Below are 25409 nucleotides of genomic sequence, written 5' to 3'. Positions count from 1 at the left end.
CTGTGAGCTGAAAGAGTGAGAGCAGCGGCATCGGGTATCTGCTGGGGACCGGGGACTGTGTTACATGCTGTTTGAGGTGCCTCGTGGCCCTTGGATTGTGCCATCAGGAGAAATAAGGAACCGGGCAGGGAAGAATAACACTCATTGTGGCAATTGCAAATTTACAAAAAGACCTCAAGCCCAAGCTTCAGGAACTTGGATTCACATCGTGATTCTGCCACTGTGTGGCCTTAGGCAAGTCACTCGCCTCGCTGAAAAGGCTCCTAAACGGTAGCCTGGACATTAAGATGGTAACTGCCCCTCCGGAGATGTTGAAGAGGAGAATATATGCAAGCGCTTAGCGCACTAGCACTCGGTGACCTGTTCTCATTCCCTTCTTTCTCTCCGTAGTTCTATGAGCTGATAATAACAGTGCACACTTTTTTTAAAAATTCATTTTTATTTGGCTGGGTGGGGTCTTAGTTGCAGTATGTGGGATCGTTGTTCTGTCGTGTGAGATCTTTCATTGTGGTGCACGGACTCTCTAGTCGGTGGCGCGCAGGCTCAGCGGTTGTGGCGCGCAGGCTTAGTTGCTCTGTGGCATGTGGGATCCAGTTCCCCGACCAGGGATGCACCTGTGTCCCCTGCGTTGCAGGGTGGATTCCTAACCACTGGACCCCCAAGGATGTCCCCCAGTGTACACTTCTTAAGCATTTGCTTTGTGCTGCTTCACGTGCATTAACTCATTTAATCCTCACAATAGCCCTATGGGGTAAGTACCCTTACTCCCATTCAGTGATCAAGGAAACAGAGGCAGAGAGGTTAAATGATCTGCCTTGTGACACATCTCGTAAATGGCATCATCAGAAGAAACCCAGCTAGTAAGAGGTGCAGCTAGAATTCATGTCTCATCCTCCCTGTTATTCCCATTTTACAGATGATAAAACTGAGAAAAATTCATTTGACTGCAGCCTCACACACAGCCTGTGGCAAAACTGAGTTTCAGAGTATGTTTGTTCGCCTCAAACCCCCTGCCTTGACCATACTGCCATTACTAAGGAAGAGATGCTTAGACGTTTAGCTCCACTTTAAACACGCCACAGTTGAGGTGGTGGAGAGACAGCCTAGCAAAAGTCTCTGGTAGCTAAGAATGTGAGACACGAATCCGGTTCATTGATACATGCCAAGCGCCTAGAATAGTGCCTGGCACATGGTAGGCACTCAGTAAGTAGTCACTGGAGCAAGTGGCCAAAGTAGAGGTATTATCGGGGAGTCAATCTCGTTTACTGGCTGGAAACATAGCCAAGGGCTGGGGATCCCAGGCGCCCCTGGGACTCAGAATTCCATCTGGGAAGGAGCCGCTGCTCTGGGGAGCACTGGTCCTCTTGGCCTGGGGCACCAAGAGGCTCCCTGGGTAGCTCTATGGGTTTTGATCTAGGTTCAGCACCCTGTTCTGCCAGCAGACCCAACATGTGACTTTGGACAAGTTACTTTCTGTTTTCTTTTTCCTTTTTCCTAGGCTTTTACTGAAGTATAACGGGCTTGCCAAAAGTGTACAACTCATAAGTGCTCTGTTTGTTGAGGGTTCACAGTGGGAACACACACATGTAATTAGCACACCCAGACCAAGAAGCAGTGGCGGAGCCCGCCTTGTTCCCCTTTCCAGTCTCTGTCACCCCCCGCCCCCGCCCCGCAAGGATATCCATGGTCCTGGCTGTTAACACCATAGATTACGGTTACCTGTTTGTGAGCATTTTGTGCACTTACGCATTTGTGAGATTCATTCATACTGTTGTGTATAATTAAGGATCATTCGTTCTCACTGCTGTATAGAATGCTGTTGTGTGAATATACTACAGTTTTTTTCTCCATTCTACTACTGATGGGAGTTCGGGTCGTTCCAGATTTTGGCTATTTTGAGAATTGTTGCTAAGAACAGTCTTGCACTTGGCTTTGGTGCACGTCAACTCATGTGCATTTCTGCTGGGAAAACACCTCTGAGTGGGACTGCTGGGCTGCACATGCTGAGCTTTGGTAGTTAGTGCAGAACTGTTGTCTAAAGTGGTCAGATGAGATTTTGAGTTGCTGTACATTTTTGCCAACACTTGAGATATACATATATATATATATATTTTTTTTCATGTTCACCATTCTGGTGCATATGTACTGGTAGCATATTGTGGTTTTAATTTGCATTTCTCTGATGACTAATGAGTATGAGCACTTTTTCATGTGTCTATTAGCCATTTGAACAGCTTCTTTTATGAAATGCCTGTTTGAATCTTTTGTCCGCGTTCAGATTGAGCTGTCTGATTTTTTTCTTACTGACTCATAGGACTTCTTTATAGACTCTGGATACACATCCTTTGTCCTTTGTCAGATAAACATACTGCACATATCTTCTACTACTCTGAAGGTCATATTTTCATTCTCAATAATCTCTTTAGATGGACAGGAGTTCTTAATTGTGATAAAATGCTGTTTATCAAATTGTTCTTTTATGATCAGTTCCTTCGTGTCTTATTTAAGAAATCTTTGTCTATTCCAGAGTCATGAAGCTGTTCTGTTTTTCTTTTTTTTAATCCAAAACGTTTTGTATTGAGCACCGTAGTCCATCTGGAATTGAGTTTGTATTAAGTGGGAGGCAGGCTTACAGTAATATGTGTGCTCAGCCGCGTCCAACTCTTTGTGACCCCGTTGACTGTAGCCTGCTAGGCTCCTCTGCCTGTGGAATCTTCCAGACAAGAATACCGGAGTGGGTAGCCATTCCCTTCTTCAGGGGATCTTCCTGATCCAGAGATCAAACCTGCGTCTCCCACATTGCAGGCAGATTCTTTAATACTGCACCTCCTGGGAAGTCCTTCTGACAGTCACATTTTCCCCCCCATTTGTGTATCCAGTGGATCCAGCATTGTTTTATCAGGAAGAGACCATTTTCCTCCTTGGCCCTGTGATGTTGCCTTTGTCCTGAATCACATGATCATATACATGTTAGGCCTGTTTCTGGAGTCTGTTCTGTTCCACTGGTCAGCATTTCTCCCCTTTTACCCAAACCCAGCTGTCTTAAGTACTAAGGCTTTATCATAAGTGTTAATGTCTTGCTGTATAAGACCTGGCTTTGTTCTTCAAGAGTGCCTTGGCTATTCCTGGCCCTTTGATTTCTATATGAATTTTAGAATGAGTTTGTTGATTTCCACACACACACACCCACAAACCCCAACTGGGATTATATTGAATCTAAAAATTAATTTGGAGAGAATAAATTGTTTTCTAATACTGAATCTGCCAATCCATGAATATCATGTATCTCTGCATTTCTTTTTCTCTTAAAATTTTTATTATGAAAAATTTCAAACGTTCAGAAAAGTGGGAAGAATTAGTATAACAAATTTGTATAAATTCACCATCTAGATTAAATCGTTGTTACTAGTGTGTCATATGTGTCACACAAACATATATGTCACGTTAAACCATTTCATAGTAAATTATACACATAGTAAAATATACACTTACCCCGTAAATACTTCAACATGTATCTCCAAGGTTTAAGGATACCCTGCTCCATAATGACAATTCCATTATCCCGTCTAGGAGAATTCATGGTTCCCAGATTTTTAATCTATAGTCACTTGTTCCCCCTTGCTCCCCAACTTTCTTCTGTTGCTGTGTTTTGTCTTGTTTTTTAATAATTTTATTTATTTATGTTTTGGCCATGCTGGGTCTTGATTGCTGCGCGGGCTTTTCTCCAGTTTCAGAGAGCAGGGGCTGCTCTCTAGTTGGGGTGCGTCTCATTGCAATGGTTTCCCTCGTTGCTGAGCACAGGCTCTCGGGCCCACGGGCTTCAGTGGTTACGGCTCCCAGGCTCTGGAGCACAGGCTCAGTAGTCGTGGCTCATGGGCTTCGTTGCTCCGAGGCATGTGTGATCTCCCTGGATCGGGGATCGAGCTTGCGTCTCCTGCACTGGCAGGCGGATTCTTTACCACTGAGCCACCAAGGGAAGCCCCCTGTTTTGTTTTGTTTTTGAAAACAGGATCCGTTCTAGGATCAAGCATTGCACTGGTTTCTATCTCTTAAATCTTTAAATTTAGAAGCATCTCCCTTCTCCTTTTGTAAGCGACACTGACTCTTAAAAAATTCTTTCTTAACTGGAGCAGAGTTGAAATGCAGTGTGACACTGGCATTCGTCAGGGAGCAGGGCAGTGCTTGCAGGCGCCACACACCCTGCGTCTGACTGCTTCCTCATAGCGTGCTCTCACTGTGTCCTCTGTCCCTCCTGGAAACCAGAACTCAGATCTAGGCTTGTTTGAAAGAAAGTGAAAGTGTTAGTCGCTCAGTCGTGTCTGACTCTTTGCAACCCTGTGGACTGTAGCCTGCCGGCTCCTCTGTCCATGGGATTCTCCAGGCAAGAGTACTGGAGCGGGTTGCCATTCCTTTCTCCAGGGCATCTTCCTGACCCAGGGATCGAACCCAGGTCTCCTGCATTGCAGGTGGATTCTTTACAGTCCCTGGTGGGTCAGACGATAAGGATGCAAATAAAGCTCACTGGGATGTTTAGATGCAGATGAAGCTCACTAAGCCTTCCCAGGTCTCCCTCCCTGAAAGCCCTTCCTGAAGTGGCACGTGAGCAGGGGTGTGAAGCTTCTCCACAGCGCTTGGCAGCAAGTCTTGGTGGGTGGTCACAGCTCTCGATGCCCTCGGCAGCCATCTTGCCCTAATGTTTGTCCCCCCAAAGCAGCTTCCCTGAAGCTTCTCTCGTCCTGGCCAGGCAGTACTGGCTCCCCCCTCCCCCGGACGGGGCTTGGCCATCTCCCATCTGTCTCTCCTCCCCTTCTTAGACAACACAGGCAGTTCCACGTACCGGCCACCCCCTCGGACCCGGGAGGTGATGATCAACGGGCAGGTGGTGAAGCTGAAGTACTGCTTCACCTGTAAGATGTTTCGGCCGCCCCGCACCTCACACTGCAGCGTCTGCGACAACTGTGTGGGTAAGTGGGAGGCAGCAGAGGGGGGCGCGGGCAGTCCTGAGAGGGATGGAGCCCTGGAGACCGGGAGTCGCTTGTGGGGGGGCTGGGGCATCTGGGCAGGAAGTCTGGTTCCCTCAGATTTGCTCTGACTGAGGAGGGGCTGCAGGGAGGGGCCCTGAATGTGACCAGTGGTATCGCAGCTTCAGCCCAGGGTGGGTGGATTCCTCCCCCAGCTCTGAAATGGACATAGAGACGCCTTGGTTTGGTCCTCAGCAGGTCCAGGATCCAGAGTCTGGAGCATGACATTCTAGACATGTGGCCCAGGGCCAGCTCTGCTGAAAGTCCTGGGTTTTGGACTGACAAGAATCTGGGAACCGAGGAGTTCATGCCAGTGAGGTAGAGAGGGTGGAGCTGGGATTGGAAGCTAAGCTCCTGACCCACGACTGCCGTGGTTGTTGGGGAGCCAGAGACTGTCTCGTCCCCTCTCGCCACTCTCTGGAGGCCCAGCAGCTCAGACAGGGACCCAGGTGTGCCTCTGGGAGGGTGTTGTAAGGGAGAGGCTCTGCGAGAGGACCCAGGTGAGCTGAGCCATGGTGACTGTGCACAGTCCCCAGGGCGGTGAGCTCATGACGCTAGCTCAGCACTCCCTGAGCAGGGGAGCCGGGGGAGCACCCGGACAGCAGGCCGAGAAATGGGTGACTCAATGGGTGTCGTTCCTCCCTGAGAATCTGCCCCACCCACCCTCTGTGAAGGGCGCTGGCCCGGTGTAGGCCTGCGTCAGGCTTGTGACCTACATTCCCACAGGGGACTTTTCACCTGCCTGGGCATGACCCCACCCCTGGGACACAGTGCTGGTGTGAGCTCAGCCCTCTGACTAGGCCTCCAATGCCGCTTCTCCACAAGTTATAGCGGGCCCGCCCCTCCCCGGTCCTCTGTTCTAGAGCTAAGGAGCAGGGGTCATTGGTTGTTGCCAAGGGGCCAGGATCGTAGGCAGCAAGTCCTTTCTGTGGGTCTTCTTCATGCCAGACTCTGCCAGGCCCTGGGGTTCAGCCCAGGCCCTCTCATGGAGCTCACAGTGGAGCAGGGGTTACAGTTGTGCTTATTGTGTTTGGTCGCGTCCGACTCCTTGCGACCCCACACACTGTAGCCCACCAGGCTCCTCTGTCCATGGAATTTTCCAGGCAAGAATACTGTGGGTTGCCAGTTCCTACTCCGGGGGATCTTCCTGACCCAGAGATCGAACCTGCATCTCTTGCATTGGCAAGCGATTCTTTACCACTACGGCACTTGGGAAGGGGTTACAAGCCAACCTGCTAATTGTAAATAAACATATAAACCCATGTAGGCAAAGTGCTGCAAAGGACAAGTGCCAGGGAAGTGGGGCAAATAACAGGGGCCTCACTCTCCTCTGAGGTTGAAGGAGAACTTTCTCAAGGATGTGGCCTTGCAGCCAAGACACAGAGGAACCGGCAGGTGAAGGGCCAGAGGCCAGGAGTGTCGAGGAACTGAGAGTTGCATGTGGACAGGGTGAGGGGGTGGGGTCACCCAGCTGTGGCGGGAGGCCTTAAACCCCCGGCGCTGACCTGCCTCCCTGGCCCTTCCAGAACGGTTTGACCATCACTGCCCCTGGGTGGGCAACTGTGTGGGGAAACGGAACTACCGCTTCTTCTATGCATTCATTCTCTCCCTCTCATTCCTGACGGCCTTCATCTTCGCCTGTGTGGTCACCCACCTGACGCTGCGTGAGTTAGGGGTGACGGAGGGGGGTGGGTCAGGGCTAAGCGGGAGGGCCGGGGGCAAGCTCAGCCAGCTCAAGGGACCGTGGTCACTGTCCCTTGAGCCATGCCCTCTCCTGTCTCTTCCTCCCCAGGCTCTCAGGGAAGCAACTTCCTCTCCACTCTGAAGGAGACACCAGCGAGATATCCTTTGTCGGCAAGGGGGAGCCCTGGTGGGACCTGAGGCCCCTTCCCTGAGGCGGGTCCCCACACCACATCCTGTAAACAGAGGGCAATGGGATAGAGCTGATGTTTGTCCTCTGGAATCCAGCGTGCCAGCTGCTCCTGTTCACCCCCAAGTCAGAGCCCATTCTGAATGGGCTGTTGTGGGGCCAGAATTGCCAAGAACTCCCAGGAGCACAGCCCCCTGAGATACCCAGCTCTCTGGACTGTGCCCTGTCCGTGGCTCTGGTATTTGAAACCCTCAGTTCCCTCTTCCGTCCATGACCCTGGGCTTGTCCTGCCCTGTGGGGGCTCTTGAACCCTCCTTGTGGCCCAGGAGAGGATCTGCTGAGATTATAGACGGTTACAAACTTACCTCCCTTCCGGGGGAGTAGCTGCACAGAGGGATGGGTGAGAGAGGCTGGTGAGGGAGGCTCCCAGCCCCGGTCCCGTGTGGGTCCTTGACTGCGCCGCTCACCGTGCTGGAGTTGGTGATCTGCTTCTTCTCCATCTGGTCCATCCTGGGCCTCTCAGGGTTTCACACTTACCTCGTCGCCTCCAACCTGACAACTAATGAAGATGTGAGTAAAGGCTCGAGCAGCAGCTCATCCCTGGGCCAGATCCTGGGATGGGGGCAGGGCTGAAGGAGCCTGGGCAGCCACAGTGCAGCCCTGACCCCCAAACTTCTGGGAAAATGCAGGCAGAGAGGCGAGGTAGCCCAGCATCTCCCTCCAGGGCTCAGGGCTGGGCTCTGGGAGACCCTGGGCAAGCCCCGAGGTTGCTTTCTCCCTAACCCCACCAGAGCAGCACTGACCCCATTGCTATACACTTGGCCGGCTCATTACCATTTCCAGAGTTCTTGCAGTTTCCATCCTCTCTTTGGGTCCTTTTGCCTCCGAGCTGAGTGACTTGCCCCAGGTCACCAGCTGGAAAGGGACAGAGCCAGGGTTGCACTCGGAAGCTCAGGCCCATCACGCTGTCCTCGTAGACAACAGCGATTCCACTGTTCTCAGGGAGTCCTGGGGCTCTCTGAGGCATCCTTAGTGAGGGGGGCGGTCAAGAGAGAAGCCTGAAGCTCCATTAGCCTCCCCACTCCCCCTGCTGCCTTGTAGATCTCTACCAACAAACCTTGTCTGTTGGAGCACCCACTATGTGCTGAGCCCTGGGCCAGACCTGACCCCTCCCCTCCCATCCTTCCAAGCAACAATAAATGAGAGCATCTGTCCCAGGGCTGGCATCTAATATTGCTCAGAGGCCCATGGACCAACGGAAAATACGTTCCTTGACCTCAGCCTGTCATTTGGAGAAAGGAACTTAACAGGCATGACAGGGTATCACATGCTGGGTGATTGGTACAGAGCAGAAATGACATCAGCCAGCTTCTCCCAAGGTGATTTCCTGGGGGCTGTTTCTGCAGGATATCACTAGGGGTTAAGCAGAAATGGGCGTCATGGCCAGATACATTTGGAAGACTCCACGGTGCAGTCAAGCCGGTCTCCTTCACTGCTGGTCTCCTCAGTGCCTTTGACAGCCAGCTCCGTGGAGCTAGAGAGGGGCAGGGTTTCATCTCATGCTTCGACAGCGTTGCTAGAGTTCCCTGGTTTTCAAATGAGAACTGAGACTCAGAAACAGTGCTCTGTCCGGGGTCACGAGCAAGTCTGGGAGAACCAGAGTTCACAGCTAGGTCAGCCTGAGCCCTGGGCCCTTGCACTAGCCTCCTTCCTGGGTGGCTGGCAAGAGAAGGAATGATGCACCCCGAAAGCTTCCTCTGGAGGCATCTCTCTGGCTCTGCTCTGACTTCTGTCTTGGTCAGAGCCTCCTCTTCTGGGTGCCTCCCCGACACCCAGCAGACCCCCACATTCTCACGGAACGACTAAAGGGTAAAGGCACATTCCCTCCAATAGGCTAGCCAGAATTGGTTTCAGAATGTGCTGGTCTTCCCCAGCCTCTAGAAGGGGAAATGAAGGGAGTACCTGACTCAGAGCTCCTTCCTGCTTGCAGATCAAAGGCTCGTGGTCCAACAAGAGGGGCGGCGAGGCCTCCGTCAACCCCTACAGCCATAAAAGTGTTATCACCAACTGCTGTGCTGTGCTCTGTGGCCCCCTACCTCCCAGGTAAGCCAGGGGGTGTGTGTGGGAGGTCACAGGGCCTGGCCTGGCCAGTGTATGCGTGTGGAGTGGGGTGGGGTAGCTCTGTGAGTCTCCTCTCAAAGAGGTTCTGGAATCACTGACCTCTCCACACCAAAGATGCCCTCCATCCATCATCCCCTGCTGTGTGGCACTTGTCCCAGAAAGGAATTCAGTAGGGTTGTAATTTGTAATCCTGTGTGCTCATTGTAGAAAAAGTTAAGTGTACAAAATATCAGAAAGAGTATTAGATATCACATGTAATCTTACTCCTCAGGGATCAGCACAATGAATGCTCTGTCTACCTTGAGGCACTCTGCTGTCCGGTGCTGATGGCTGGACTGGGTGGAGCCTCATCTCCCTCCTGGTGGCTCAGCTCTGCGGGGAAACGCCCCATCTGTCCGGACACTAGGGGGCGCCAGATGTCCAGATCGGGAATTCAATTGGAAGCCGTGGGGGCGGGTTGGGGGTGGGGTAAGATTTCCTCACACCTTCCCCACCTCCTCCCGCCCAATATCCCATATGCCTGTCACCTATCCCGCCCCTGGGAAAAGGACAGTACGAACTGCAGGATCTCCCAATGCCCTTTCGTCCTTGCTCTTCTCGCCTGCAGCTTGGGAGCCCGACAGAAAGCCAGGCAGTTTGAATTAATAGTGGATAAATTCTGTGGCCCAAAGCCAGGTGTCCAGAGTACAGAGAGGGCCCTTCCAGAAAGGAAGGGTCTTGAGCCACCAACTGGAGCAGCCTTTCTAGGGCTGGGTCTTGCCTCGTCTGGGAGATGGACCCAGCTGTCCAGGCCCTGACCTGGAGCTGTGGTGTCAGGTAGGGCCCTCATGTGTCCCCCTCTTGTCTTTTGGAAGCCTGATTGACCGGAGGGGATTTGTGCAGTCCGACACCGTGTTGCCCTCGCCCGTCAGAAGCGACGAGCCAGCCTGCGGAGCCAAGCCCGATGCCAGCATGGTAGGAAGCCACCCATGAACTGGGCTCAGCACTTGCCACCTGCTGGCCTGTCTGCCCCTCCGCACTCACCTGCCACCCTCCACACCTGCCAGGACCTCCTCCCCATTCCACCCGAAGGGAAGCAGAGCCGCCCAAGACTGCTTGAGTCTTTTCGTATTTATTTCCCACCCTGCGTGGCTTTCCCCACACTGTGCCATGGCTGTACCCTCTGCTCCCCAGACCAGGCTCACACGGCCGGGGGCCCTAAGTTCCCCAAGCTGGTCAGTGGCAGGAGTGCCAGGAGAGAGAGGCCAGGGCCCCTGAGGCTGCCCAGCGGACCACGCCAAGCCTCTGCCCAGCCGTGCCCTGAGTGAGTGAGGCTGCGGACTGAGTGTGCCGCCTCCCGGGTTGGGGAGCTGCTGGGCCCTGCTGAGCCGGGGTCCGAGGGGGTGAAGCCGGACTGAGAAGTCGGCTCCGGACAGCAGGCTGTCGGAGAGGATGCCTCTGGGGGCTGCTTGGGCGTCTGGACCCTTCCTTCCTTCTGGGAGAGCCGTTGTTCTTTGTTCTGTTTTTGTTTTTGTATGGAGTCGGCCAGTAGACTAGAGCTGGGGCTCCAGGTAGAGAGGGCGGAGTTGGGGGTGGGTGGGAGGAGCAGCCTGCGTCAGAGGAAGCCAAATCAGCCAGCCAGACACCCGAGACCTCAGCTCCTGCATGATTCCTGGGCGGCACACTAGGAAGGGGGAGCCTCGCCCCCCTCTGCCCACGGAGGGTTCTCCAAGGGCCCAACCTGCACCCCCCTCCACCTCCCTCCCAGGCCAGGTCTGGGGATGGGCAGGTTTTACTCATGCTGGCAATACTTGAAACGGGTTTATTAACGCTGGGTATTTTGCACAATTTTATAGACCTCTTTTCTACATAGCATTTTTTTTAATGGAAGAAAAAAGAAAAAGTCAGCCACATTGCTATCTTTGTAGTGCCAGGTGAAGGGTTATCAGAAGGCACTTTGGTTTTAATAAGTTTATTACAAGAGGCCTTCTGGCTGTGAGTGAGCGAGTGTGTGTGTGTGCACGTGTGGGTGCTCTTGTACGAATGTGGCTGGCTCCCACACCCCCTGGGTTGCCTCACTCTCTGCCATCGCCTTTGGGTGCCAGCCGGTGGTGGCAGCAGCAGGAGCAGCCTGAGCCGTGGGGACGGGGAGTGTGTGCATTGGTCACAGGAGACCCCTGGGCTCCTGCTGCAGTCCAGCCCATCCTCCTTGCCCCCCTCCAAGGACCTCAAACAGTGGCCTGGACTCGGCCACCCAGCCCCCAGGTCAGGCTTCCAGCTGGGACCTGCCCAGACAGGCTGGGGCCTGGTCAGCTGGATGGGGTAATGGCTGTGGGGAGTGGCTGCCTCGCCACAGCCCCTCCTCCGGGATCTGAGTATGGGACCCAGCCCCAGGGACTAGAGCGTGGCCAACTGAGGGCCTCCCTCCAGGAAGGACCAGGGTGGGCTGAAACGAGTGAAGGTTGGCCTAAATCTGGGCCAGAAACTTAGACGATGGCCCTCCTCTCCTGGGAGCGACAGTTTCTTGTCACAATAGATAGGAAATTGTCCCTCTGTCCCCTTCCTTGGCCCTCTAAGAGGATCAAAGCCCTTGGAAAAGGACATAGGAAGTCCCCGCACCTTGTTCTTCCTTGCTCCAGAGGCTGGTGGGTCACAGGCAGCTGAGGAGTCACAGCCACCAGGAGTCCCCTCTGGGAGAAACCACTTCGCCCCAGCCTCAGGGCCCTGGGCCCTGCTGCAGTGGGAGTGAGGGGTGGGGAGGAAGCTGGCTAGAGGAGGGGACTCTGACCTGCCTTTTATTTAAGCCAGTTTTCTTTGTTCCTGCTTGTAATAAAATTTTTGTTTTTAAGAATTGATTTGCTTTGGTTTGGTTTTTGTTTGCTCTTTCTTTGCTGAGGCCCCAACTGGCAGCCCTCTGTTCTTTTAGCCAGACTTGGTCTTTCCTCTTCAGTTCAGTTTAGTCGCTCAGTCGTGTCTGACTCTTTGCGACCCCAGGGACTGCAGCACGCCAGGCTTCCCTGTCCATCACCAACTCCCGGAGCCTGCTCAGACTCTTGTCCATCGAGTCGGTGATGCCTGGGTAGACAGAAAGAGGGCAGGCAGCCCAGTGCTCCAGCTGAAGCTCTCTCCTGGCTGGAGTCTGCTTGCTGGAGGCCGAGCACAGAGGGCTATAGCTAGGCCCCCGCAGGCAGGGCGGAAAAGGCCATCTGGTCCTCTCTCCATCCCCTCAACTTTCTCTGGCCCTGGGGGCTTGCAACCCCTAAGTTCTTCTTTCTTTTCTGTCTTTCCACTCTGACCTCCAGTGACTGCTTAGCTAAGAAAATGTTTGTAAAGAAGTAGATTGCAGTTTGAGAGCCAGAGCCTCCCTGGCCCCCACCCCCGCCTGGGCAGCAGGGCCCCACCAGACAGCTCGTAACCCTGGCCCACCTCTCTGGTATCTCCCCCAGGAGGACACCTGTCAGGATTTTGCCATCTCCTGCACAGCCTGAGGGGAGCTAACAGGCCTCTTTGCAGAGGGTTAGCTGGTAAGACTGTATCTCCCCCGTCGGCCAGCAGCACTGCCCGCTCCCCTCACACACCATACCATCTTCATCGCATGCCTCGCCGCCCCCACGGGGCCCATTCATCTGTCTGGTGTGTGGTGCAGTGTGTGTGCTGGCGGTGGTAGGGCCCTCAGGACTGCCCCCCCATCAGCAGAAGGGCCGGGGCGTGGGCGCAGGGCTAGGAGCCGCCCCACCCTGGACAGAGGAAGTGGCTTCACGCAGAGCAGCTCTCCAGCTGGAGCAGGAGGTGAAGGGCGAGGTCGGGAGAGGATGGCACACCTGCCCTGGGGCGCTGGAGCCTGCTCTGGCGGGTCCTGGTGCGCAGGGGCCCTCGGTCACTAACTTGTGTCCTGGCTTTCTGTCCTGCTGAGCTTTTTCTCTCACCTGCCCGTTTTCTCTCCTGCTTGGTTGCCTGCTGCCCGAGCCTCGGCCCTTCTGTGGGGAAGACGCAGGTGCTGTGGCCACCCCTTCTCCCTGCCGGCCTCCTCTCTCCTCCCCATCGCGCTAACCCTCTCTCTTCTCCTCCTTTGCTGTCCTGCCCTGGATCTCCAGTGTATGCGGGGGCTTAAGGACCTCCTGAGGACCACTGCTCTCTGCCTCTCCAGGAGCGGCCTGGGGGGCGCCAGGCCCTCGGCACCTCCACCTGCCTAACCCGTGGCCCGTCTGCCACCGTCTGTGCCTACAGGGTCTGCCCCCAAGCCTGCCCCACACGTATTCTCTCTAGGGCCCCCCCCCCCAGAGGAGGCAGGGGTTGGCCTCTCTGCCCCTGCTCCTACTCCACGCGCACGGCCAGAGTGTAGAAGGCCAGAAAGCAGCTGTCAGCACAATGATGTCAGACTCTGCTGAAACTCGCCCTCCCCTCCTCCACCTTCCTTCCCCTTCCCCAGATCCGTCCAGAGTTAAGACTCTAGGAATCTTGCCTTACAGCCTGCCCACCCCCAGGATCAGGCAGAGCTCTAGTCTAGCTGAGCAGGTTTCTTCAGGAGCCTTCTGGGGTGTTGATGACGCTGCTGAACAAGTTTGGTGACTGTTCTGAGCATAGCTGGTTTGACACTGTTCCCACGGCACCCCCCCACCCCCCACCCAGCAGGTAGGACGCAAGGAGGACGCTGTCACCTCTTTGCTTCAGGCACCGAGGGGCGGGCTAGCGCTGACAGCCCCGAGCTCTTTAGAGGAACTGAAGGCAACCAGGCGGGCCTAGGGAATCTGCTGAGCCCATGGCGGGATGGGGGTGGGGGGCTGCTTGTCTACTGTCCTGTACCTTTTTTTAACCAAAATAAAGATCTCCCTCTTCTTGCCATACCTTTGAGTGTCTAGTACCACCTTTATTTGGGGTCCAGGGCTGGGGCCTATGATGAATCTACAGGAGAACATCTGGCTTATCCTCAATGCCGGCCTAGTCAGCTGGTCAGAGCCATTCTAGAGATTTTAAAAAAGAGGCACAGTGAAGCCAGAGGGGACAGGCAGAGTGGCTAGGGTTGTCGTCACTCTGCCCCTCCAGAACTCCTGGTCTCAGTTCCAGAGACCTTCAAGTCTTAGCTGACCTCTGAACTTGGAGAGGTCCCAATCCAGGCCAGGGCAGCGGGTTTAACTCCAGTCTGGGGCTGTCACACCCTGAACTGAGCCCAGCCCAGGGTGATAATGGAATCTTGCCTTTGCCCAGCTGACACCCCACATCAGAATACACGTACAGGCCCCTTCTCTTACCTAAACCTATGAAGAAGGTGATGACAGCCTTTTTAGGAATTGCCCAGGGTCTCGCAGCTGATCAATCCACGATCTGCACCTGCCCCATGTCTCTCCCAATCTCTGACTTTTCTGCACCACCTAAGAAATGAAGATGGCTGCTGTGGAAGGAGGGGATCTTAGAGAAGAAATCTTAATATCAGAGAATGTCATTCAGAGCTAGCAGGGGCTGAGTGATGATCTGTGTTGAACTGATGGGGAAACTGAGGCCAAAAGACAGGAATGGACCTGCTCAAGGCCTTATAATGAAGCTGGGATGCGGTTCCACACCCAGACCTCATTCCATTCTCTTTCCAGTAATTCCACAGTGTGTCCTGGAATGGCCAAGGAGACGTAGGGTACTCTCAACAGCAGTGCCTTGAGGAAAAAAGACTCAGATAGCTGAGTCATTTAAAAGTGATCTAATATCTCTCCCAAAGACAGCCAACTAGTGGAGTGAGCTCTTAGCTGAATAACTGAACTCTCGTTCACAACTAACCATGGGAGAAGGCACCATAGTTTCCCCTCTCTCTCTCTCTCTAGTCGCTAAGTTGTGTCCGACCTGAGACCCAATGTACTGTAGCCTGTCAGGCTCCTCTGTCCATGGGATTCTCCAGGCAAGAATACTTGACTGGGTTGCCATTTCCTTCTCCAGGGGATCTTCCTGACCCAGGAATTGAACCCAGGTCTCCTGCATTGCAAGCAGATTCTTTACTGACTGAGCTATGAGGGAAGCCCTTAGTTTCCTCTAAAGTGTCTGCCTACAATGCAGGAGACCCAGGTTCAATCCCTGGGTCGGGAAGATCCCCTGGAGAAGAAAATGGCAACCCACTCCAGTATTCTTGGCTGGAAAAATCCCATGGATGGAGGAGCCTGGTGGGCTGCAGTCCATGGGGTCGCAAAGAGTCAGACATGTCTGAGCAACTTTACTTTCACTTTCTTTCACTTTAGTTTCCTCTAGTTACCTGATTAATTTGCTCATTCCAAGACTGAAAAAAATTTCCAAGGAAGTTCATTCTGAAGTCTAACCAGCGTCCCTCCTGCTGCAATCCGAGTCCTGTCCTTGTTCTCAATGGAGGTAGATAGCAACTGGTTGGTGCCTTCTCTATGCCACAACCCTTCAAAGCCTGTTATTACCAGTTAAGAAGGAGTGGTTGTCTGTGGGACGAGAGACTTTGATCCTGCGGGTAGGAAGGATGCTCTATGGGAGGGTGGGGAGGTAGCAGGCGGGATGAGGAAAGCCCCTTTGTGCTGCAGACCCCACTCCTGCCCTGCTGACTCAGGCAGCTGACAGTGGAACCCCATGCCCTGTCAGGGCCTGCTGCTTCCTGCCTGCCTGGGCTCCTGGACTTGGGAAAGGGACGCCTGGAGGCAAAGGGAGGTGCCTGAGACAGGAACTGAGTCAGGACTGACAGGCCAGAGCGGGCAGGAGGTGTTAGGTAGCCTGGCTCCCAAATTCACCCCTGAGCTTCAGCAGGGGAGGGGAAGGAGTGAGGAGACTCCCTTTTCCCTGACCAGCACTGTACTGAGGGCCTGGAGCTCGTGGTGTGAGCCGCCACCAGGTCTTTGGCGAGAGTGGCAGGAAGAGAAGTCTTCCTGCCTTGAGACAGAAACATCTGCAAAATCCCTAGGTCTCCCAGGCCCTGCCCTCCAGGTTTCTAATGTTCTGGAATCTCCAGCTTTCCCCAGGACCTGGGAGAGCCCAGGTTGGATGACTAGTACCAAGGAAGGTCCTCAAGGGCCCAAGGCCTGTGGAGGCCAGAGGAATGTGTGAGCTGGAGAGGGCGGAGGTAGTGCTGAGTGAGTGCCTCTGACCATTCGTTCATCGTCTCTCCAGTTGGGCAGGGTCTGGCCTTTGGTTGAGACTTGGTTTGGGGCCCTTCCTTATTGCATAGAAATCAGCTCCATATTAGTGCTTTAAGTGTGTATGTTTATAATAATAAGGCTCGGTTTTCTTTTCACATGATATTAATAGTTACCATCCACTCTGCTATGCTTTCCATCAACTCATTTAATGCTCACAACAAGCCCCATTTTTATTCAGGAAAACTGAGGCTCATAGAGGCCAAGTCACTTACCCAAAGCCACAGTAGCTTGTAAGAACTGAACCCAGACAGTTTGATTCCAAGATTGTAGGCTGTTCTGTCATAGAAAAATTATACACATTCACCATTGACAACCTGAAGACACTAGGAAAGTCAAAGGAAAAAGAAAAACCCACTTAGAATCCTATTACCTAGACATACACTGTAAATTGATATTCCAGTATGTTTCATTGTTTTCTCTGTCAGTGATCTGATTTAGGCAAAGCCTTCAGGATGGCAAGCCTAAAATCCCTTCTGCTTGCTTCCTTGGAAAACATGCATCAGCTCAGACATGTCCCTACTTTTCCTTCAAAGAGGCAGATCTCACCTCTGGGCCTCAGAGTTCTGGCCTAAGCCTCCCTCCAGGAGGAGAGGGTGGGTGTTCAGACACCAAGAGGAACTGGGGAGGGACAGGCTTGTGAAATAGTTCTGGTTCAAGCATTAAACTGGCTGGCTCCCAGAGAGGGGAGCCCCGCCCTGAGCCCCATCTGAGCTTTGGCTAGAGGTAGAGCAGACAAGCAGGAACCCACCCTCCTAGGTGCAATGCCAACACCTTTGGGTGAAAATTTCAACTGACACGGAGACAGGGTCTCAGAGAACAGGGACAAAAGATTGGCAACAGAGAAGTCTCCATCTCTGAGGCTTCTGCCAGGAATCAGAAGTGGGGCCGTGGTCAGAGGGAAGGGGCAGGGAAACTTCTGAGAGGCAGGCTCACTCAGCTGGAAGGGGAAGGGGAAGGCAGCACTCAGCTGGGACTGCTGCCCCATAAAACGAAATGACATGCGTCACAGCCACCTCCATCTCCTCGGTCCTGTCTTTTCTCCCCAGTTGCTAGCCTGCCCCCCACCTCCTGGTACCCAGCTGGGCAGGGTACCCGGGTGGCCTGCATCCCTGCCTCTGACAGAGGGTGGGGCTGAGTTAGGCAGGAAAGTGGAACAGCCAGTGAGCTGGGTCCCCACCCTCTGTGCACCCCCTGACACATGATGGCAGACAGAGGGGGCAGGTGACCTGGTGTGGACAGCCAGAGGGTAAGTCCTCAGACAAGTGGCAACAGGCCACCAACTTGAAAGGGAAAATTGTGCTGTGATGGGGAAGGTATCCAAAAAACCTACTGGGTGACTAATTACAAAGGCTGGGCCAGAGCGTCAGAGGCCGCTCGTTAAACACCTCATTAAGAGGCACTCTGAAAGCTGCCACTTGGGCATTCTGGCAGCTCAGAGGGGACAGGACCCTGAGGAGGAGTGAGGGGTGGGGGGTAGAACCATTTCAGGTAGACTCCGGAAGAAGCCTGCATGTCACTTTTAAATAGTCTGGAGCTCACAAGTCAAAAGACTTGATGGGAGCAAAGCCAAATTTAGTAGCTGTGTGACTCTGAGCAACTCTCATCTTTCTCTGAGCCTTGGTGTTCCCATCTCTACAGTGGGAGTAGTGTCATAGACCTGCCCATTTCACACAGACATAGCAGGTTAGATTAAGTTAGATCATGGGTATGAAGGCGCTTGGGAAGCTACCGCCCTACCTAAACAAAGAGTTATCTCTCCTGAACCAATGGGGGAAACATACCTGGCAGGACTGGGAACCTCAGCCTCCTGCACCTGGCTTATGGGCTCTGCCTAGGCCCATAGCGGCCAGGTAGCTGAAGCCATCCTCAACCCCTGAAAGAACACGGTGAAGGAGGATCTGATTTGAGAAACTGGGATAGCTACCTACGGTAGGCATGTAATAGAAGCCCTGAACCAGAGGGGGCAGCATGGGGCCTGGAAAGGTGTCGGTGCAGGTGAGGCCAACGCCCAAATCTCTCCCCCTGACAGTCCGGATGACTCACCCCCGGCCCCAGCCTCCCTACCCCCCATCCCAGCCCTTTTGCCTGTAAGGAAGAGCCGGAAAGGGTGTGGGGGCGAAGAGGAGAGGAAGGCAGGTCCAGGGCCCTAGCCCCGCCCTCCGCCCCTCCCACCCTTCTCTGGGCCTGGCCTTCTAGCCAAAAGGCGGGCAGAGAGCAGGACAGGCACAGAACCCGGCCTTGGTTCCGAGGCAGCCAGTTAGCCCGCCGCTTGCCTGTCTGCCTGACCCCAGAGCCATGGAGAGAGCCAGTCTGATCCAGAAGGCCAAGTTGGCCGAGCAGGCCGAACGCTATGAAGACATGGCAGCTTTCATGAAGAGCGCCGTGGAAAAGGGTGAAGAGCTATCCTGCGAAGAGCGCAACCTGCTCTCAGTGGCCTACAAGAACGTGGTGGGTGGCCAGCGGGCGGCGTGGAGGGTCCTGTCCAGTATCGAGCAAAAGAGCAATGAAGAAAGCTCGGAAGAGAAGGGCCCGGAGGTGCAAGAGTACCGGGAGAAGGTGGAGACGGAGCTCCGGGGCGTGTGTGACACAGTGCTGGGCTTGCTGGACACCCACCTCATCAAGGAGGCCGGTGACGCCGAAAGTCGGGTCTTCTACCTGAAAATGAAGGGCGACTACTACCGCTACCTGGCCGAAGTGGCCACTGGCGACGACAAGAAGCGCATCATCGACTCAGCCCGGTCGGCCTACCAGGAGGCCATGGACATCAGCAAGAAGGAGATGCCGCCCACCAACCCCATCCGCCTGGGCCTGGCCCTGAACTTTTCCGTCTTCCACTATGAGATCGCCAACAGCCCCGAGGAAGCCATCTCTCTGGCCAAGACCACCTTCGACGAGGCCATGGCCGACCTGCACACCCTCAGCGAGGACTCCTACAAAGACAGCACCCTCATCATGCAGCTGTTGCGAGACAACCTGACGCTGTGGACGGCCGACAACGCCGGGGAAGAAGGGGGCGAGGCTCCCGAGGAGCCCCAGAGCTGAGCCGCACCCGCTGCACGCCCTGCCCTGCCCTGCCCGCTCCAGTCCCCCACTCCCGGCAGAGAGGACTTGTATGGGGTGGGAGGCCCGACCCTTCTCCCCAAATGCTCTGGCCCAGCTCAGAAAGGCTCCATAGAGAGGAACCAGCAGAGCCGAGGCCCCCCCTGGAGCCAGAGGATTCCACGCTTCCAGCTGTCAGGCGCTCCTGGCCACTGGTCATCATCCAGCCCTGCTCTCTGTCTCCACCCTCGACCTCCACTCCAGACCCCACCCCCACCCAGAACCTGACCACTTCCTCCCAACTCCAACCCCCTCCCGCCCCTGCTACCTATGGATCTTAGGAATTGAGGAGTGTCCCATCCTTGGAGCTGAAAACCGAACTGTGTGGCAGAGGTTGGTGATGAAAGTGTGTGTGTGTGTGTGCCTGTGTGTGTGTGTGTGTGTGTGTGTGTGCAGCAACCAAGACCCAGGATGAGAGGGAAAGCATGTCTGCTGGGTGTGACCATGTTTCCTCTCAATAAAGTTGCCCTGTGACACTCCTCCTGTCTTTTTCAGTTATTGCGGAAGGGCGGGACAGGGATTGGTGTGTAAGTTATAGAGACCCTGACCTCTTTGGGGCTGGCTCAGTGACCCGCAGGCAAGACTCTGGAGCCAGGAGAGAGGCTGGGGATCCAGCTATCTCCATCAGGGTCTGGTCACGTCCCCTCAAACTGGTCCTATCCCGGGAGGGTCGGGTGAGCAGCGCAAAGGCGGCTTGAAGACTCCTCTGCCAGGAACGCGGGGTGGGAGGCTGAAGCACTCAGGTGTGAGGGGACAGTCTCCGGGGTGAGGTCGGAGGGGACGCTGCAGTGAGCGGCACTGAGCACCTCAGACCTGAAAGCGGGGAACAGTCCCATCAGATCTGAGCGGAGGGAAGTTATCACCAGGGGCCGGGTATGACGCCGCCATTAAAAGCACAGGTCTGAGGAGAAGACCGCCTTCCAACGTTCGGAGATGGGGACAAAATAAAACGGGCCGTTGACGAAGAGGCGCAACTTGAGTGCGAAGGGCCGCCGAGAGCGGGTTCGGCCGTGGCGGGCCAAGCCCACGGCCTCCGCACCTCAGCTCCCAGCAGCGACGCTCCCTGGCCTGCGGCCGCCTAGTGAAGCCCCACCTTCACAGCCTGAGGCCAGAGGCGGGCCCGAGGCTGATGTCATCCAATCACGGGAAGGAGCTGCTCAGGGTACCGCCCCCGGGGCCAGACTGACCAATAGAAGAAGGAGAGGCGGAACGCGCTGGGAGCGTGTTCCCATCACCCGCCGGGCCCAGCCGGCGCTGGGATGCACAGCGGGGAGAAGAGGCCCCCGCCACCCGCCGAGTGCCAGGGGCGGAGCTTTCCTGGTTTCACTCGGACGAGTTGCCACCCGCCCGACCCGAGAGCTCTACATCCTCAGAGCAGCGGGACGGGGCGGGGTCGTGCGGAAAAAGCAGTCCCCGCCCTCTGAGTCATCCGCTCAACCGGCGGTGCCTGGGCCTGGCCTGGCTGGCAATATGGGCTGGAAAAAGGCCACCAAGGTGTCTCCATCGCACTCTAGAGCCCAAGCAGCCCTGACCTGACCCAGGAGGCTTGGATGTGACTCTCACTGGCTTTGCAACCCTGTGCTTTGTGCTTTGGAGAAGGCGATGGCACCCCACTCCAGTACTCTTTCCTGGAAAATCCCATGGATTTCCAGCCTGGTAGGCTGCAGTCCATGGGATCGCTAAGAGTCAGTCACGACTGAGTGACTTCACTTTCACTTTTCACTTTCATGCATTGGAGAAGGAAATGGCAACCCACTCCAGTGTTCTTGCCTGGAGAATCCCAGGGACGCGGGAGCCTGGTGGGCTGCCGTCTGTGGGGTCACACAGAGTCGACACGACTGAAGCGACTTAGCAGCAGCAGCAGCAGCAGCTTTGCGCTTAGTCTCTCAGTTGTGCCCGACTCTGCGACCCCATGAACTGCAGCCTGCCAGGCTCCTCTGGCCATGCCCTCCTCCAGAGGATTTTCCCAACCCGGGGATGTAACACAGGTCTCCCGCATTTGCAGGCGGATTCTTTACCGACTGAGCCACCAACCTTGGAAAAGTCATTAACCGCCCCCCGGGCCTCAGTTTCCTCTTCTGTATCATAAGGGGCTTGAACTAATGGCTTTTTAGTTTGACTCCAAGCCTGCTTTGGCCAACGTTCTTAACCATGCTTACCTTTTGTCCTTATTTGTGAAGTGAGGATTAAAAAATAGTACCTTCCTCTTAAAAGTTGCTGTGAAGTTTAAGAAAAATAAATGTATGTAAAGTAGCCCATAATACATATTTATACATGTTACCTGTTATTAATCCTTCCAGCATCGGGAGTCCAGGATTTATCTAGCATTTCTGTGCCAAAAGCAGAATAATCAGGCCCAGTCCTGAGGAATAGCTTTACTGCCAAGGCCAACCTGCCTGATCACTGGATCACCTGAGAATACTGGCCTGACACAAGTGGTCAGTCCTTCATCTGATAATGTTGGGGGAACTGAGTCCAGCCTCATCAGGTTCCTCAGAGTCCAAGTTTGGTCACACTCATGGACTAAAAGGCTCTTAATAGAATTTCTAATTCTTCAGGGGAAGCTGGCAGGACCACTCAGATGCTGTCTGGGTCCTTTGTCTCCTCTTTTCAGAAGGGTATTAAGTGTTAAGCTTTCAAACCAGTCAAAGACTCTGGGAAAGAGCAGGTGACTTCCCCTTAGCTTTGGAAGTGACCTGGTTTCTCTTACCAGACAGGTCTGGTGACTTTCTCTTAATGAGGTAGGTCCTGGGAAAGCAAATTCTTTTCTTTTCTCTCTGCATTTGACTTTTGCCTACTCCCTTTACACCACCCATGGTTGCCCTCTATGGGGAAAGAAACGAGCTACTCTAAGGTAGCGTGTTGGTGTTGACAGATTTTAAAAGCAGATGCTATGGTTTGGAATATCACCAGACAGCTAGCTGTGAGCTGCCTTAGGCACCAGCTTCTGAATTGGGTCCCAGACCTTTCTATCTAAACCTTTCTTAAGGTTACCCAGGGTGGGCCCTCAGTGAGCATTTCTGGTCATCTTTTCCTGGACTAAATTTGACATTTAAAAATGTTCAGTTCTATACAACCCAACACTGTATATCAACTGTACTTCAATAAAATAAAAAATATTTTTTTTCAGTCCTGCTGCTATTGGGTATGAAATTTCTCTTAGGGTGATAAAATCTTCTTGGATTTAAATAGTGATGATGGAGTAGGAAATGGCAACACATTCCACTATTCTTGCCTGGGAAATTCTATGGACAGAGGAGTTTGGCGGGCTGCAGTCCATGGGGTAGCAAGGAGTCAGAAAAGACTGAGCGACTGAGCATGCAACATGATGGTCACACAATTTTGTGAATATATGGGGAAAAAAAAAACACTGAACTGTGAACTTTATAGTGAATTTTATGATCTGTGAATTACGCTCAATTTAAAAAAAATCAGCCCCAGAGGGCAAAGTCGGTAAGAATGCAAAGTTCCAATGGAAATTTCATGATGGCCACTCTTCTTTTCTCATCGTCCTCTCCACTTGATCGTTCTTCTAAACTTTTCCAAATTTCAAAGCCATCTTCAGGTCAAAAATGACTAGCCACCATTCCTTTCTCTTTAACACATACCAAGCTTTGGATATGCTGCCTAGTCTATCAACTCTTTTCACCTCTTAGGTATATTTATTCAGCCATGGTTTCATATCTATTTGGTTCTACCTCTAGCTTTGCAATTATGTCCTGGGTTTATTTTTTTAACTCCCCAGAGAGCTCCCTTAAAATGGTAACGTTGTCCCATTACTCCTTTCTTCCTTGTCTCCAGCAAGGTTTCGTGTACCGGAAGGAGCTCAAAACTTAGTTTTAAAATCATCCTTCCAAATGCCTGGAAACCAGGTTAGTACCAGGTCCTCTACTGTGGAAATGGAAATACGACTAGTTCTGGGATAAAGCAAGGCTGTCTAGACAGAGATTGGGCTCACCAAGAGTCAAGTAAACAGAGTCCTATCCTTTTTGCATTGCTGGATAATCCCCCAGGAAACAGAGACCCAGGGCTTACAAAGATCTTCCTCTTCCAAGAATTTGCCTTGTATGGGGAAAATTTACAACCTAAGATTTCTCGAGAAGGTATCTACTCTTCTCTCTCTTACATGTAGTTACTTCAGAGAGCAAAGTTCAAATTGGCTCTGTAAATCCACAGGAGTAGGTGATGGGAAGCAAGGTGAAGGGGTTAAGGTACTTTATCAGGACTAAATAGGCACCCTAGGAAGGACAAGGCATTGGGGTCAGGCAGGCTACTGTGGCTTCTTCCAAAAAGGCAGAAAGGCAAGAGACTCACACACAAACTTATATACTGCCCAAGTGTCCAGTGCCTTTTTGGAAGAACTTAATTTCAGATGCTTGCACCAAGATTGCTCTTCTGACCAAAAGTCCCTATTCTTGCTTCTTCCTAGAGAACAGAATACAGTTGTAAGAGCACACGGTGTGACTGCTATATGCCAGGCGGTTTCATACCTTAATCCTCACATATTATCTCCTTGGTTTTGCTTATGAAGAGACTGAAGCTCAGAGCAGCTAAATAACCTAATAATCAAGGTTACACATGACTTACGTGCTCGGGGAGTAGAACAGGTCCAGCTCCAAGGCTCATGATTTTTAAACCACAATGGCTGTTTTCAAACTTTGCTCAGAGGTTTCCCTAGCAGCTGCCACAGGACATGGGCTCAGTGGTCAGGGGTTCCCCAGTTTCCCCACACTTTGGCTAAAATAGCCACACATATGCCTTTTTTGTATATTGGGAGTTTCATGAGTTAAAAATAAATTTGAAAAGAAACACCTTATGCTATGCTGTCCTGCTCCTATCTTGGACTTTCTAAGAATCAAGAGAGGCTTCTTCCTCTACTTAATCTAAAGCCACCCCATGGCCCAGCAGAAAGGAGTTGTTTTAAATGAGAAAAAAATGTGTAGTTGACCAATTTCCTGGCTTGTTCTCAAGTTAAGATTTCCTTAACCTGGTTACATCTTCTGTTCCTTTTCAATTCTTCACCCTGTTCCTAGGGTCTTCACCCCCAGCCCTGCTGTGTGTAGGAGGAGAGGGGTTGAGGAAGGCAGGATTCTGCAGGGCTAAGTCCCTCTCCTCTCACAAACCCCCCTAGCTCCACCTACCCACTGAGTCAGGATCCAGGAATGTCTGTGGGGCAGCAGACAGGTTTATCGCCCTGGGGTTGTCAGAGGGCTAATTCATCTCTCATCTCCACCCAGTCTTCCCCTTACCGCTCTCTGAAAAATTTTAATTCCTTATTTTGGCCACAGCTTGCAAGATCTTAGTTTTCCTCCACTGGGGATTGAACCTGGGTCTGCTGGCAGTGAAAGCTCTGAGTCCTAACCACTGGATTGCCCAGGAATTCCCGAGAAATATAGAGATTTTTGTCTAGGGATAGAAGAAGAAACCCCAGACTCTGAGAACACAGAGTCTTCAATCTGTGGCTAGGCACAGTGTTTAAAAATACATCAGATTATGGTATTCAATAAATATTTGCTAAAAGAGAAGGCAAGAGGAAGATACATTTCCCCATTTTTCTTCCTTCAGACTAAAGTTAACCTGAAATTTCCTTGTCTGACTGTAAAGGGACTGGTTTTTAGCTCAGAATCGATGATGTGACCACGGGTGTGACTGACGAGTTGTCCCAATATGCCTCCTTTGCTGTTTCTGTGACCCCACAGAGCACTGTGGAGGCTCCAGGATTAACGTACAGGCAGAGGTGACAATCCAGAGCGAAGGGAGCGCTAGGGAACATTTCTTGAAGCCGTATTTGGACAGTGAGCACACCACTTTAGATGTGCTTATTTGGGATAACTTTGAAGGGCCCTCTCATCTCCCTCCTCTGTAACTGCTTCAGGGTTTGGGATGGGGAGAAAAAAATTTCGACTTTGCTGTGTGCTAGTCCAGAGCATTTATTTTTCACCTCATTTGGGCTCCAAACCCCCAGCCTATCCCTCACAGTCCCTCAGTCTTAGGTCACTTGGAACTCAGGCTTCTGGGACTGTGTGCAGCTGGCCAGACATGAAGGACACAGTGGGTTGGAAATGAGGTACATGGTTCTCTCCTACCCTCATCAAGCCTGATGCCACTGACGTCTGTGTCATCTGGGACTCAAAGGGGACTGGAAGAAGAGGTGAGCAGCCCAGACCTGACTGAGTAAAAGGTTCA

General features: G+C 53.0%; 2 protein-coding genes across 7 annotated transcripts in view; both read left to right on the top strand.

Annotated features, from left to right (window-relative positions):
* ZDHHC18 (zinc finger DHHC-type palmitoyltransferase 18) overlaps positions 1-13835 on the top strand; it is a 28369-nt gene extending 14534 nt beyond the window's left edge. The window contains exons 3-10 of one of the 6 annotated variants that reach the window (XM_061392177.1): positions 4815-4964; positions 6548-6685; positions 6814-6862; positions 7359-7461; positions 8882-8994; positions 9867-9966; positions 12438-12515; positions 13086-13101. In XM_061392177.1, coding sequence (XP_061248161.1) covers positions 4815-4964; positions 6548-6685; positions 6814-6862; positions 7359-7461; positions 8882-8994; positions 9867-9966; positions 12438-12479 — 695 coding nt within the window. In that variant the 3' untranslated portion in view covers positions 12480-12515; positions 13086-13101. The other 5 variants (XM_061392162.1, XM_061392171.1, XM_061392185.1 and 2 more) reach the window with 5 other exon arrangements.
* Positions 13836-18325: 4490 nt separating this feature from the next.
* SFN (stratifin) lies at positions 18326-19702 on the top strand. The gene has a single exon (XM_061392338.1). It carries the CDS (start codon positions 18420-18422, stop codon positions 19164-19166), a length of 747 nt encoding a protein of 248 aa, XP_061248322.1. The 5' UTR covers positions 18326-18419; the 3' UTR covers positions 19167-19702.
* Positions 19703-25409: the final 5707 nt, after the last annotated feature.

Source organism: Bos javanicus, chromosome 2 (genome assembly GCF_032452875.1).
Source record: "Bos javanicus breed banteng chromosome 2, ARS-OSU_banteng_1.0, whole genome shotgun sequence".
Classification (NCBI taxonomy): domain Eukaryota; kingdom Metazoa; phylum Chordata; class Mammalia; order Artiodactyla; family Bovidae; genus Bos; species Bos javanicus.
This window is presented reverse-complemented; position numbering and strand designations above follow the sequence as displayed.

Coding starts and splice junctions, on each gene's coding strand:
- SFN (XM_061392338.1), top strand. CDS start 18,420: ATGGAGAGAGCCAGTCTGATCCAGAAGGCCAAGTTGGCCGAGCAGGCC.